Source organism: Carlito syrichta, unplaced genomic scaffold (genome assembly GCF_000164805.1).
Source record: "Carlito syrichta isolate Samal-C Ts95f unplaced genomic scaffold, Tarsius_syrichta-2.0.1 Scaffold309041, whole genome shotgun sequence".
In the NCBI taxonomy this organism is placed as follows: Eukaryota; Metazoa; Chordata; class Mammalia; order Primates; family Tarsiidae; genus Carlito; species Carlito syrichta.
Window position 1 is genome coordinate 1,092,412 of NW_007253137.1, and position 16,309 is coordinate 1,108,720.

The 16,309-nt window shown below is 38.3% G+C and overlaps 1 protein-coding gene across 4 annotated transcripts in view; it reads right to left on the reverse strand.

Annotated features, from left to right (window-relative positions):
* The window catches only part of FRS2 (fibroblast growth factor receptor substrate 2), a 119,916-nt gene continuing 103,607 nt past the window's right edge, over positions 1-16,309 (reverse strand). For all 4 annotated transcript variants that reach the window (XM_021716863.1, XM_008066624.2, XM_021716862.1 and 1 more), the window contains 5 exons: positions 11,211-11,302; positions 9,793-9,979; positions 8,516-8,674; positions 8,025-8,188; positions 1-5,789 (listed from right to left, as the gene is read on the reverse strand). In XM_021716863.1, coding sequence (XP_021572538.1) covers positions 4,839-5,789; positions 8,025-8,188; positions 8,516-8,674; positions 9,793-9,979; positions 11,211-11,276 — 1,527 coding nt within the window. In that variant the 5' untranslated portion in view covers positions 11,277-11,302 and the 3' untranslated portion in view covers positions 1-4,838. The remainder of the gene's footprint in view (positions 5,790-8,024; positions 8,189-8,515; positions 8,675-9,792; positions 9,980-11,210; positions 11,303-16,309) is intronic.

A 16,309-nucleotide genomic window follows, 5' to 3' on the forward strand; every position in this document is an offset into this window, starting at 1 on the left:
TATCCAACCAAACTTTTATTGGAGTTTTATTGCAATCTACTTTCAGCAATAAGGGGAAAGTGACCATAAGAAGAACTCTGATCAGACTTTATTGAACAACGCAGTTTTTCACGAATGTTTAAGGTCAGTGTATAGTCAGCCCAGCTGCCAGTATCAACTCGAGTACCTCATCATGGATATTTATGCCAGAATGACAACAGTAAGGCATCGCAAGATCCTAAGTCATCTAAGATTAAACCACATTTTACATATTATAAGTTTTAGGACAGTAAAGTATACTAATACTCTACAATAAATAATGATTTTAAAAATGTGTTGCTTAGCCCTTTTTTACTAAATTCAATTAGCTTATTCTTTAAGTACTCCAGTTAATAAAGGTTTGACTGTACTTCAAGAACTCTGACTTTTCCAAAGATAAACAAAATTAGTTATTTGTCATGACAAGAATTAAGCTTAAAAGAACATCCTTATAAGCATGTTGACATCATATATGAGAGAACTTCTCAGGCCTGATGACATGGCTTATATGGCAAAAAGAGTCATATGCAAAGGAAAACTAGAAGAGGGCAATCTTCCCATTCCCACTTCCTCCAAAAAGCCACACTTGGCCTCAGTGTAAAAGTTGTATTTTATTGCCATGCTACAAAATGTTTGAAGTTGGCACTGACAGGGAGAAGTAGAGGACAAGGGGTGGGAAGGGAGAGAGGGCAAGTGATGTTGTTACATATACAACAAGGTTTTATTTTAATCAACAGTGGTTAAGTTTTGCCGATATTAAAAATGCAAACCAAAATTTAAAATGCTGATATGAAACAGCATTAATACACAATGTATGCATAGTACAGTATCACTTGTCTTTTATTAGAGAAATATGGAATGTTTATCAAAGAAATTAACCATGGGGGTAAAATTCCTATTTCATATACAATTTGGCAATGGTAGTCCCACTGTTAGACAATTTTTTATAAAAGAAAAAATTAAAAATCTAATAAGCTACCTTTATACAAAGTTGCTATATTTATGCCTTTACGTAGGAAAAAAACATTTATAATGCAAATTAGGACATACAATAATCTTACAATATTATACAATGCAATGAAAATAAAAACATAACACAAAGTTTTTCCTTTATAAAACGTATATTTTGCATTTACTAATGCAAATGTGGCACACTGGTGACTACTGTACTATTAATACCAATCTGTTTCCATGCTATAATTGTCCAATTGTCATAGAATTGCAATTATAATGATGCTACAAAAGAACTGTGTTATACCCCAAAAATGAGGAAGCAGGGATGAGGAGTAGGGACGTAAAGAACAGGAATGATAGAGAGGGTGCTGATTTGGGCAGAGTATACTGTGGTATGTCATAAAATATTTGTTAATTTTTCAAGCCAAAAACATTTTCTTTACATTCTGTAATTTCGTACCAATGCCTTTATTCAAATTTGGCAAACATCAAGGAAAAGGTAATTAGTACCATATACCTCACATATCAGAAATATGAATGAGATGCCATTACATCAGTTACTTCTAAATGATGTCTCTGATGGTATGTCTATTTCAAGAATATATATATATAATATATATATATATTTATACACATACACTACACATTGCACAAAACACTTGGGCGTTATGGGTTAGGAACAGCACAAAGGGAATTAGGAAGTACTTTTTAGCTTGTTAAAACCTTCACCTTGAGGCAAAAATATGGTGGCACATTGTTGAGAAATTATGAAAACATAAGGCCCCTGTCCCATTTTTAATAGAACATTATTGAGGTACATTTTTATATGCTGTGCCACAGTTTTTTGGGGGGAGGGAGAGATAAACAAACACTAGCTTGACTTATAATATTGAACTGGGGATCAACATTAATATCTATAAAAACAAAGATTGCTTGGCAAATTTCCCTAAGTCCCAAATGTGATCTATTCTGGATATACTGGGAAGTGAAAAGCTTTTTGCTGAGTCTTCAAGAGTAAAGTGCATATCTCATCACTCCACAGCAGCAGTAAATAAAAGGAACTGTTTGCCAATCTTCCTGGGGGGAGGGAAGGCACCATATTTTCATTTTTAAAGGAAGATGAAACTGGGAATTAAAACATACTAAGAAAAAACACAGGTAAAACCAATATCAGTTTCCAACCCTGGTCAAGGATAAATGCTGTTATGATCTATGTGGATATAAAAGAGTCTTCTATTTGGGGAAAAACATGAACAATTACTGTATTTTCAAAAACCAAAAAGTAGGATCACATGGTCTACCAACAGAATATCTAAAATTAGACCTGTCTCAGAAAATCTGAGACATATGGCCACAATTATATGCCAATAAAATATCTCATTCTAAAACACACATGGTAATAGGTACATTCCTCTAGGACAGAACTTAGTGCCAATTACTAGACTACTGCAAAGGACAAGTAGTATTCTAAATTACTTTTTATTAAATAGGAACACAAAGGATTTCCAGAAGACATCTAGAAATTAACACCAGTTGTATATATCTTCCTAATACTCTTATAGTACCTAAATTCAAATTCTTAGCAGACAAATTGGTCCCATTTTCATTTTTAAAGCACACAGTATTTAAAGCATAAACTGCAATGATTACATTGGAATTATCTAAAAGACATAAAAACTAATTAGAATCTGGAGGGAAAAATGAAAAGAATGAGGGAAAGAAAGAATGAAGTATCTAATCTCCAAAATGAATAAATAGATCAGCCCTTTCATTTGGAGATTAAGATTCTGCCTTGACTGCTTGTTTCAGAAAAAACCATGTGCATTGGCTCCATCATAATTCTTATTCCACGTTACAAAAACCATTACATAAATTTGGCACAATTAGCAATTTACTCAAAAGAAAGAATAAATGGAACAATATATTAAAAATGGAAACAGCATCAGGGAAACCGCACACCTATACCACTGCTCCTTTTAAGAGAACAGTGAACACTTTAATAAGCACCATGTTCACAAGGGGAAAAAAAGGGGACAAAAAAAAAAATTTTGCTACGCACATAAAATGAGAAAATGATTTCCGATAAAGACACTGAAAATGGCACTGCAAACAATAAAGACATCATAATAATTTATTTTCTTTATAATGGTCCCACTCTATTGTTCGGCTAATCCATTCATTGTCCTATGATTCGGTTATTTATTGAATAGGTTGGGTACTATAATGACTAAAACTTTTTCATGCTAAATTAACCTTAGTTACATCTGGTAGATTCAGATCATAATCTCATACTTCCTCCTATGTAGAGAAAAGAGTAAAATAGTTTGCAAAGTTATCTAACCTTCTTTCCACTCTGCCTTCTCCCTGTTCTCTAGTGTTTGGGAAATGGGAACATCCTTGATTTTCTAAGAGTTAGACAGATGGACTCTATTCAGTTTACATAAACTTCAATCCATTTTAAATCCTAAATTATAACACAATATCACTGCTACAAGACTTCCACTGCACCTGCTATGCTGGCAACAATATTAACATTTTGCTGGAATCAAGGGATAATCAAAGATCCAGCAACAAATGAAAGGACAGCAGAGTGGAGGACACAAGAATGGGCAGACACAGCTGCAACCTGTAGCTGAGGGGGTCACTGCTAAAGTGCTGGGGAGAGCGCCCACGAGGACATACAGTACCTGGAGGGTACTCTGCATGTGAAAAGTATCTTCCTTTTGTTTCTCAGCTGCTAAAGAGATCACCTATGGACACAAGTAAATTTAAAATTGAGAGAATGTTATTATCAACTTGAAAAGTAAACAGCATATAAATAAATACTGGACAAGGGCAACCCTGTTAAAGAATAAAAGCAAGTTCCAAATGAACCTTCAAAACCATAATTTGACAAAAAATGCAAACTAAACAATGAACACATAAACCAATCTCAAAACTATATACAAACTCAAACATTTTAAGTTGAAAAAGACATAAAGCAACAAAATAAGACATCCCAAACACCAAAGAAAAACATGGAAGGTAAATGGAAACCTAATGGCACATATATGCCTCCAGAAAACAATGTGTTGTCAAAAATCTATAGGAGAGATACTTTCATGAGATCACGGTTCAGACTTTTGAATGCTTGGGGGTAAAGTGACCCGAGACTGATTCTTGAGCCTATCATAATTCTGAGTAAGATATCTGGACATACATGCCCTTTCAATGACATCATGAGATGAGTAAACAAAATCTTGTCTCCTTCCTGCTTTTCAACGTACCAACAGCAAACCATATTCATGAATACTCTTTCTAGTAACACTGAAGGCAAAAGAGCTGACAGGTAAAAAAGGAGGTGTGGTGCTTCTGTTTCCTTTACATGTGTTTTGGCTCAAGTCAAAAAGCCTTTAATTAAAGAAATAAAGGATTCCTCATGTTACATGCTGGAGGCCACATACTGTGAACAGTGAATCTACAAATATTATTTTCAAAGCCTAGAGTTATCTGTTAGCAATGCACATTGTCGAGAGGCTTTAAAAAAGCTTTAAAAGCCAACCATGACTTAGATATGAAAGATATGCCGAAGTCCAGAATATTGATAAAAATCAATCAGCATATCATTCACTTCAACTCTCATTTTAAATAGGCACTGTGAAAATGGGAATGCTGCTGTACAATGAGTAGTATATAATGAAATTAGTGTTCTTTAAGGAGTACCTGCTCTACATTAATTCCCTTTAGTTAAAGATGCACAAGAAATATTCAGAAAAAAATTGTATCAGTCTATAAAAGGAGTTAGTGTTTAGAAATGAAAATGAAGCGCTTGCATCTTCATTTTTAAAAACTTCACAAAGGTGCAAACAGCATAATGCTTTCCAGGCTCACATGGGCAGATCAGTACTATTGTGCCTAGTTTTCCTAGATGTACCATCGTCTCGTGGCAGTGCTTTCTGTAAATTTGACATAGCAGCAGTTCTTTCGATGTCTATCACAGCATACAGCTCTGTGCGCCTGGTAGGGGTTTGTGGAAGGGGAGTGGTAGGCGTTTTTGGAGTCTGAGGGTTGTCGGAGTCACTGCCACCTTCCAAGTCAACCTGTATGTAATTGAGTTGCCTGTGTTCTAAACTTGGGCGTCTAATATCAAAGTTAAAGACTGTTGGTGTACAGTCCTGACGCCTTGAATACTCTATTTTGTGAGCACTTGCCGGCACTGTTACATTCTCTGTATTTACATAATTATGCATCGGATCTAGATTATTATGGTAGCCATTAAGAGATGGGGTCTTTGGTCCTAAATTGTCATCTTCATCCCTACTTAGCTTGCGGGCTTCCCAAACAGGAGGCAAAGATGGTAAATTTTCATAGTTTAATAATGCAGTTCTTCTCTGAGCTGAGTTGTTGATATTCTGGGTATCTGAGGTACTGGTGGATGTCAGACGACCTCTCCTGACCCCTGAGGCACTAGGAATAGATAGCCCATTAATATTTTCATACACCAGTTTGTTAACAGAGGGTGCATCCCGCCGTTCATCACTGTCATAGCCAGTATCCCATTCCGTGTTATTTGCACCGCTGCCACTAACTTGATCTCTTCCAAGTTGCTCCAGTTTCTCTTTTTCCATTAATTGCTTTTGAACAGGGGTTGGTCCTAAAACAAATTTGACTCCTTCAGGTTCAAGAAGAATCTGAGGATCCCTATCCTCAATACTACTTGGTCCTTCTTTTGGTGTGTTGCTTTCAGCATTAGAAACCCTTGCCTCCAATGGAACATGCACACTGGTGCGATTTTTCCGCTCTTCTGGCACACCTGTAGTGTTGACATAGGTATGTACCTAAAATGAAACAGAAAGTGAATCAGTAACTTACTTAGAAAACAATAAAATTTTTAAGAGCCCAAACACATCAGTTAATTTTATCAATTAACGTTCTCTGAAAATGTACTCTTACTTCAAAACTTTTGCAGTCGGGCGCAGTGGCTCATGCCTGTAATTCCGAAAACAATAACAAAACAACAACAAAAAACTTTTGCATCCATCTTTTATTTAAAACGTGGGGAGAGAAGAAGGAATGCAGCGATGTCTTCCTAAACTGATAAAATAATAATTACTTTAAAATAGCATGCAGCATTATATTTGATGGTGAAACATGAAAAGTATTCTGTTTAAAAAAATCAGAAATAAAGTTGGGATTATCATTTTGATGTTTTTCTAGAAGTTCTTATTCATACATTAAAATATGATTCAGAAATAAAAGAAATAACTATTGAAAAGGAAGAGATAAATGTATCGTTATTTACTGATAATCTGACTATATAAAGAGATAAATCCTAGTAGACTTAGTAAGCTCTGTAAAATGCAGATATAAAATAAATATCACTTAGTAAGAAATGATCAATGGCATATTAAAGAAATATAAAAATATTTAGTCTATATGTACAACTTTAAAGATTCAAAAATGAGCCAAGTGCAGTGACTCATGCCTGTAATCCCAGCACTCTGGGAGGCAGAAGTGAGATGATCGCCTGAGCCCACGGGTTTGAGACCAGCCTGGGCAATTTGGTGAGACCTCGTCTCTACAATAAGTCAAAATATTGCCAGATGTGGTGGTGCGTGCCTGTAGTTCCAGCTACTTGGAAGGCTGAGGCAGAAGGATCACCTGAGTCCAGTAGGTTGAGGCTGCAGTAGCCATCAGCATGCCACTGCACCCTAGCCTGGGTGACAGAGTGAGACTCTGACTCAAAAACAAATAAAATAAAATAAAATAAAAAAAGAAATGCAAAACTGGGAAAAATGTAATTGCAGTAAATAATATAAAAACTCACTATGTAAAGCAGCAGTCCCCAACCCTTTTGGTATCAGAGACTGGTTTTGTGGAAGACATTTCTCATGGTTGGGGGGGACAACAGACATTTGCAGTCAATTCTCGCTGCTAATGTGAATCTGTATTTGCAGCCACTCCCCCGCACTAGCATCACTGCCTTTGCTCCACCTCAGATCAGGAATTAGATTCTCACAAGGAATATACAACCTAGATCCCTCACGTGTGCAATTCACAATAGGGTTCACGCTCTACAAGAATCTAATGCTGCCACTGATCAGCAAGGAGATGAAGCTCAGGCAGTAATGCAAGCAATGGGGAGCAGCTGTAAATATAGATGACGCTTCACTCGTTCACCTCCTGCCATGTGGCCTGGCTCCTAACAGGCCACTGGCCAGTACCAGTCCATGGCTCAGGGGTTGGGGACCCCTGATGTAAAGAATACTCTAAAAACGTAATGATAAATGACATATGGAATACAAAAGATAAATATAACTAATTAATTATTAATAAAGAATATCCAACCAGATATTTCATTCCAGTCTGCAATAAAATGAAAACTAGAATAGTCAAGAACTCTTAAATATGGCATCAACAACAAAATCTACTTTTGTACTAATAGTACATTGACTGTAAAGACTAAAATGTAAAAGCAGCATAAATTCTCAATCCACTGGTGATTTTATAATGGAAACTGACCATTAGTCACATCTTTCTTTTTTTTTTTTTTTTTGAGTCAGAATCTCACTCTGTCACCCAGGCTGGAGTGCAGTGGCACGCTCATGGCTATTGCAGCCTCAGTCTGCTGGGCTCAGGCGATCCTTCTAATTCAACCTTCCAAAGAGCTGGAACCACAGGTGCATGCCATCATGCCCAACTAATTTTTTTGATTTATTGTAGAGACAAGATCTTGCCAAGTTGCCCAGGCTGGTCTCGAACCTGTGGGCTCAGGCAATCTTCTTGCCTTCACTTCCCAAAGTGCTGAGTTTACCTGGCTAGTTACATCTCTCTTAATCTGCATATGCACCTCCCTGTGAATCCACAAACTACTTTAATTCTGTCTCCCTGAACACCTGCACATACTTGGGCATATGCCAGCCAATATATGCTCTCTCCTCTGATTGTTCACTACAGAAGTAATTTACCAACAATGAAAGTTAAAATTCAAATGGAATAAAATCTTCAAGTATCAGCAGGGTAATACTTAAACCCCACACAACCATCGCTGTTCTACAGTAGCCTGTGCTTACTTGCTCCTCAGCCACAAGCAAAGGATGTGTAGATTCTTCACCCACTGAAGGCAGGCGAGCACTTCCCACAGAAGGATGTCTGCTTGAGGGGTGGGATGAAGCATCTCCAAATGAGGGATATCGGGGATATCCATTAGGTAAGTTCTGAGCAGCAAACCCTGGAGCTGAGTTTTTGTTTATTGGTTTAAGGAGAAAGACAGGATACGGGGGCAGGACAGAGAGAATAAAAATGAGTAAGATCAAATCTGTACTGAGAGGATTAAAGAAGGCAAGATGCAGCAGAAATCAGCATTCCCACTCATCATATTATAGATAATATGAAATATTTAATGTTTTCATTTTTAAAAATATTTTAATTGTTTAGTACTAGAGCTAGCAGTTTTTAATAATCGACAACCGTTATACTTCTGTTAACTGATGGTGATTTCTAGTATGTTATAGACTAAATGTCTGCTCTTTAAACCGTGAGAGGGGAAAATGAGTACACTTACTTGTAGGTGTTCGAGGTGTTCTGGGGACTTCCAATTCTGTCTGGTGATTATTCCTTTCTACAACTGGCTCTTCCACCACATTTATACTATTATTTTGCATAATCTCTTGCAACATGTTAAATAATTCTTCTGCACGTGCACACTTAAAGGCAAAGATTCCTGCAAATATAAACCAAAAGGTTAAAAAAGTTACCATTATCTTTAAAAAGAACTACAGAACATCTGTCAAAGAACATAATTGCCTAGCAAGGATTCTATGGCACCAATAGCAAGAAAGGCCCTTTAAATACATGTCTCATAAATTAATGATATTATCTATTTCTAAACAAATCTAAAAGAAAAACTCACAGAATAATTTTCATTTGTCTAAGGCAAGGACCCAAAATAAAGCAGACAAAAAATCAAGATTTGCACACTTACTTATGTCTACTTTTTACCAGTAGGGGGAGCCCAACTCACCCCTGCCAAGGTGATCATTTGCCATGTAACAGGCCCCTTTCTAGGTATTTTCCAATCAGTGCCCTGGTTAATTATTACAATAATACTGTAAATAGGCATTACCATTCCCCTTTTATAAAGAAAAAACTTGAAAATTCAACAGAGGTAAAAGATACAACTTGTGAAGGCTACTCAAGTGTAGTTACCAAAAAAATCAAACTAGATTGTTTGACTCCACAGTTTAGTTCTTCTTCCAGTAAGTTAAAATGATAAAAACACTATTCAATTTAGCAGAACAAATCATTTACTAAAAATCTTAAACAAGAGCCAAAATTTCTCACTTAGACAATGTGCTTACTAAACATTTGATAAATGAATACACAGCTTACCATATCTTTTCTTAACAAGCCACTTGTTTGGGGAATTTTTTTTTTTTTTTTTTACAAGGAAAATGTAAAACATTGATTTGAACACTGTATAGAATAACTCAAAGAACAGGGACCAGGTTCACACCTAGAAACCCAGAACTTTGGGAGGCTGGGGCAAGAGGTTTGCTTGAGGCGAGAAGTTTGAGGCCAGCTTAGGTAACTCAGCAAGACCTCATCTCTAAAATTAATTAGCTGGACATGATAGTGGGTGCCTGTAGACCCAGCTACTGGGGAAGCTGAGGTAGGAAGATAACTTGAGCTGGGGAATTTCAGGATACACTGACCTATGATCACACCACTCCAGCCTTGGTGACAGAGCAAAACCCTGTCTCTTAAAAAATAAATTAAAAAAAAAAACTGCAAACAATATTTTAAATACAATGATATTTAGAAAAACAAAGCTCTATCTACCTTGACCAGTTTGACACCTTCGACCACTTTCAAAAGAAAAGAGATTCGAGTCATAGCCATAGCGTCGCAGGCAGAGGTAGTGCCATTTTACTGAGTCACGTTTGCGGGTGTATAAAATCAGTTCTGTGTCAGTGAGTTCCATTATGCCAGAACCTAACTCATTCCCATCATCATCCACATTAATGACCTAAAAAAAATGAGACAGTCATACAAACATTTCATCAATTCAATCAGGAAAATGAATTATTAACTGATTAATTCAGCTATTTGCCCATTTGATAGTTCATTCACCAACCAAGGTGTGTGTAGGCACGGACTATGTAGCAATATAAAGTCATATCTGTAAGAACTTTACATTCCACTGGGAGACAAGATATATACAAGCAAAGACAACACCATGAAACTGTGTGTGATTAATTGGAAAGCGAATGCAACAGAGGCTGCAAAAGGCAGGAATGTGGTTTAAGATTGTTGAGACCCCTTCACAAAAGAGGAGGAAGGCCTCTATTGGACCTCTGGCGAATTAAATTTAGACAGGAAATAAAAGGGGAAATCCAGTGGATCAGGAGACGTAGGCTACTTCATGAAGATGCAACACTAAAGCAGAACAAAGAAGTTGCCTTTCAAAGAGACCAAAATAAGATTGGCACAGGGTTCATATAAGGAGAGGTTTTACACTGCTACGCTTAAGAAAATGTCCAAAGACTAAGAATAACAGGTAACATTTATGGAGAAGTTACTATTCCCCTGGAACTGAGTAAAGTGTTTTACATGAATTTTTCTCATTTGACCCTTAAAACAATCCTAGACTGTACAAAAACGTAATTAAGATTTAGTGATAATGTAAGCTGTCCAAGGTCACAAGGCTATAAAGTAACAGGGCTGGACTTAAACCTAGGTTTGTGTGATCAAGAGGTTCTGATTTACAGCAGACTGAGGTCAGCTTATGAGAGAGGTGGGAGCTATGAGAAGCATTTAGCCTACAGGTACAGAACACCACAGAAGTTTTAGCAAACAAGGTAGTAAATAATGAAAGAGGAAGATTAATCTGATGGCAACTACAGGATGAGTCACAGGGTGACTAGAGGTAGAGTCAATTAAGAAATCATTCAGGCACACATGAAAATAATGACTGAAAGAAATGAGACTGAAAAGGCACCACTAAAATGGCATTTTAAGTAAAGTATTATCAGAACTGTGTGGCTAACTGGATACACAGGACAAAAGGACAAGTAAGAGAGAATTTTATACTGTCAGTAAGAAAATACTGTTATTTATTAAATCAAGAAAAGGCAGAGTGGAAGGAAAGGGAAATGGAAGGGTCCAGTGGTAAAAGTCAGGAGGTAAAATATATTAAGGGAAATAAAGAACAGCATCCAACTAGGGAGTAAGATTGTAACTCAACCAGTTTTACCGACCTTAAACTTGTTCCGATGGTTATCTGGGACAGTGTCTTTATCTGGACAGCTACAACAGCTACCCATGGCTTCTTCAGAAGACCATGTGAGCACTACATGAAAAATAATTTGGAAAATATTATTAGCTGTGGGATACAAAAATTGTAAAACAGAAAGACTTTAGAAAATTTCTAACATAACCATTATTTTGATGTAGAAAATTAAGCCCAACAAGATATATGGCTGAAGCTAGACTTCATACAACTAGTCAATTTTGCTCAGTAACACCAAGAATAAATTTAGTGAAGTAGGTATCACAGAAATCTCAAGTTTCCAGTTTAATTTGCAAAGGTCTACCAATTCTAAAAGTATCTAAAAAACAAACCAATTTAAGATCTCATATATAATACCATTTAAATAATTACTAATTATGGTTATTTAATTAAAAGTTAATCATGAAATTAACCCTTTGTGATTTATCAAGAATTCCATGTCCTCCCTCAAAAAAACAAACAAACAAAAAAAGAGGCCAGGCATGGTGGCTCAGCCTGTAATCCCAGCACTTTGGGAGGCCGAGACAAGAGGTTTACCTGAGCCCGGAGGTTCAAGACCAGTCTGGGACACTTGGTGAGACCTCGTCTCTACAATAAATCAAAAAATAAGCCAGGCGTGGTAGTGCACGCCTGTAGTTGCAGCTACTTGGAAGGCTAAGATGGAAGGACCGCCTAAGTGCAGCAGTCGAGGCTGCTGTTGCCTAGGCTGGACTTTAACTCCTGGGACCGAGCTATCCTCCTGTCAAAGCCTCCCAGTAGCTACAATTACAGACTTGCAGACGTATGCCACTGTGCCCAGTTTGTCCTTTAAAAAATAAAATTGCCAAAGGATGCTGAACTTCTAGCTTGGCAGGTATTTTAATTCTTGTTACTTATTGTAGTACCTTTTATGTAGCCTACAAGATAAGAGTTCATTGGTAAATAAGACACAAAATTCGGTTTTGAAAAGAGTATAATAATAAGACAGAAAGACAACTCAAAATTCAAGCACTAAAGTAACACACAGAATACTGGCAAAACTGACATAGCGTGTCTATTTAATATTCCTTTACAACAAAAGGTTAGAGATAAGAGGGTACATATGTGACACTGTATACTCAAGAACATTCCAAATGAACGAGCAAAGGAAAAATTCAAAGTATCATTTACAAACAAGAACAAGAATCAGAATGAATGTGACAACATTTGGAAGACAGTTAGAAGCTACAAAACACTAGACATAAATCTGATTGAAACTTGCTTAAAAATTGTTCTAGTGGCTCTCTACCACCTTCAGGATAAAATATAAAACTCTTCAGTAAGACAGAAGGTGCTTCGCAATCTGGCCCCTGTCTACAGGTCCAGTCTAAACTCTCCATTCCCTTTGCCCTTAGTCTGCTCAGTCTGAACAGACTCGACTTCGCCAGAGGACCATATTGTTTCACACCCTTCCATACTGCTCCCCTTCTTTCTCAAGATTCAATTCAGAGTGCACTACCTCCAGGAAGCCTTCCCTGACTCCTGACAGGAAGTAATTAAGAGAGTTATACTTCTTATGTGTCAGCCCTATTCCCACCCCAAAGTACCCTGGGCTTCCCAGTGTCATGGCATCTACCACACTTTGTACTTAGCAGATATTGTGATAGGTTGCCTGTTTGTTTACCTATCTTCTTTCCTCCCCTGTGAGCCCCTTCCCAGCAGAGATGATTCATTTTTTACATTCCCAGTACCTAACAGTACCAGCACATAGCAGGTGCTCTCGGACCTTTGTGAGCTAAATGGACTATACTAAGCAAATGTGAAGAATGTCTGCAGGTGTTAAGTATTACGAAGATGAAAGTGGATACTAGTGCATAAGACAAAATAAATGATAACATATAGTAGTAAAGTTAGTTAAGATTGTGATATTTGGTATTTTGCTCTAATCTGCCAGCTAATTGTATGGTACAAAGATAATGAAGTCACCATCTGTACCTCCAAAGAGCTGAGTCTAAAAGGAGAAACTGGAGATGTGAACACATAACATGCTATGATAAACCTTGTATTAGAAAATGGGCAGAGTGTTGTAGGCACACAGAAGAGGACAACTGCTTTCTGGGTTAGGCAGGGCAGGAAGCACTATTTGAGCTGGGATTTAAAAAGGCAGCAGAAAGAGTGTGCTAAACAAAAAAAGAAAAATATTCTTCTCATCTGTGTGTAGAACATTAAATTTTTAAAAAGAGAGACAAAAGAGTATATACAAAGGTCACAAAAGGCCAGACTGCATTCATGAGAAAGTGAGGTTCAGTAGGTAATAAGACACAAAATCCAGTTTTGAATAGTACATTAATAAGACAGAAAGACAACTCAAAATTCAAGCAGTAAAGTAACACACAGAATACTGGCAAAACTGACATAGCGTGTCTATTTAATATTCCTTTCCAACAAAAGGTTAGAGATAAGAGGGTACATATGTGACGCACCCGGCCTTAAACTGTTTTTCAAAAATAAGCATGTGTCTCTCTCTTTTTTTTTTTTGAGTTGGAGTCTCACTCTATCGCCCAGAATGGAGTGCAGTGGCACGCTGCCAGCCACCACAGCCTCGACCCGCTGGGCTCCGGCGATCCTTCCGCCTCAGCCTTCCAAGTAGCTGGAATTACAGGCATGCACTACCACGCCCGGCTAATTTTTGATTTATTGTAGAGATGAGGTCTCGCCAAGTTGCCCGGGCAGGTCTCGAACCCACGGGCTTAGGCAATCCACTCATCTCGGCCTCCCAAACCTCTGGGATTACAGGCTGAGCTACCACGCCCAGCCAGCATGTGTCTCTTAATGATGGGAATATGTTCTGAGAAATGTGTCAGCAGTAGAACCATCCTTCCACTCCACCTTCATAGGCTACCTATTAAGGTAGAACCTCTCGTGTCGGCAGGAATGTATAGTCATGTGCTTCATAATGATGTTTTGGTCAGCAACAGACTACATACATGGTGGTGGGCCCCTAAGATTGAAGCTAAAAAATTCCTATCACCTAGTATTGTTGTAGTTGTCATAATGGTATAGTGCAATGTGTTATGTGTTTGAGATGATGCTGGTGTAAAAACACCCACAGCACTGCCAATCATAAAAGTACAGCATACACAATTATGTACAGTACATAATATTTGATGATGATAACAAATGACTATGTTACTGGTTTATATGATTCCTCTACTATACTTTCTACCATTATTTTAGAGTATACCCCTTCTACTTATAAAAAACAAAAAGTTAGGCCAGAAGCAGCGGCTCACGCCTATAATCCCAGCACTTTGGGAGGCTGAGGTGAGAGGATTGCCTGAGCCCACGGGTTCAAGACCAGCCTGGGCAACTTGGCAGGACCTCATCTCTACAATACATCAAAAAAAACTAGCCAGGCGTGATGGCGCATGCCTGTAGTTCCAGCTACTTGGAAGACTAAGGCAGAAGGATCACCTGAGTCCAGTAGGTAGAGGCTGCAGTGGCCGGGAGTATGCCACTGCCCTCCAGCCTGGGCAACAGAGTAAGACTCTAACTCAAAAAAAAAAAAAAAAAAAAGTTAACTGTAAAACAATTTCAGGTAGATCTTTCAAGAGTTATTTTAGAACAAGGCATTTTTATCCTAGGAGATGACAGCTCCATGTGTGTTATGTGCCCCCTGAAGACTTTCCAGTGGGACAAGATGTGGAGGTGAAGACAGAGGTAGAAGAGGTGGAAGACAGGAAGGTCTGGCCCTGTATAGGCCTATGCTGATGTGTGTTTTTATAACTTAGTTTCTAAATACAAAGTTTAAAAAGTAAAACAAACACCCAAAAATTTGTAAACAGAAACTTCCTTATCTTTTCCACTTGTTCACTGCAGTTTGGCTGGAGACAGATGCCAAACTGCAATGAGCAAGTGGAAAAGATAAGGAAGTAGCCCCCAGAGGATGGAAACTGGCCTTTCAAGAACTAAAGAAAGAGTAGAGAGAGCGAGGCTAGCTGTGGACAGATACAGGTTTAAAAAAGAATATGTTACTTGAGTTATTGATCTTTTCTTTTTTAATTGGAGTTTCACTCCGTCACCCAGGCTGGAGTGCAGTGGCACACACATCGCCACCCCAGCGTCGACCTGCTGGGCTCTGGCAATCCTTCTGTCTCAGCCTTCCAAACCAAAACTACAGGTGTGCGCCAACTACCACACCCAGTTAATTTTTTATTTATTGTAGAGATGAGGTCTCGCCAAGTTGCCCAGGTTGGTCTCGAACCCACAGGCTCAGGCGATCCACTAACCTCGGCCTCCCAAAGTGCTGGGATTACAAGCTGTGCCACCAAGCCTGGCCTATTTACCATCTTAAAATGACATAAGTGTATGGAGGCTTGTAGGTCATGAAACATTTAAAATATAGAAAAAATAAAGGAAAGAAAAGGGCTAATTGATGAATCAAGACAGAGGGGGAGTCTTGAGAAGACAAACTCCAGGGCCCAAGTGAGAGGTTCACCCTGGAGGAGGAATGCTTCATTCCTTGAGGACAGAGGGAAGAAATAAGGATGGAAGGAACATACAAGAGAAGTGAAATAGATAACATTTATCATCTTAAATTTCCTTTGCAAAACAAAAGGCAAGGCTTGCAGAATGAGGGGCTGGAAGAGGATGGCAGGATCAGTCACCGAGGAGTTACCCAAGAAAGGCAGCAGGATTATTAAGTAGGCTGTGGGGAGAGCTCAGCAGAGGCCTCAGAGCATGATCGTGCTGTTTTGTAAGCTGGGCTCAGCAGTCCAGGGTGGACAGCTCAGCTGACCCAGGGTCGGAGGGTAAGAAGGCAAGGAGATTAAAGAATGTGGGCAACACAGGGGTGTAAAGTGATGGATCAGACAGGTCCAGTCAGGAAAGAAGTAAAGAAGAGGGCTAACAAAATAGGAGGAAATGGGAGAAAAAAGAAACAGGTGGCCTCAATAAGGCTAAAGAATAGGCTTAGTATGAGTGAGGGACTGGAACAGCTGGAAGATAGGCAGTTGTGGTCAATCTTCCATCGACTGGAAGGAGATGTGGTGTTTTTTTTTTATTTTTTATTTTTTTGAGTTGGAGTCTCACTCTGTCGCCCAGACTGGA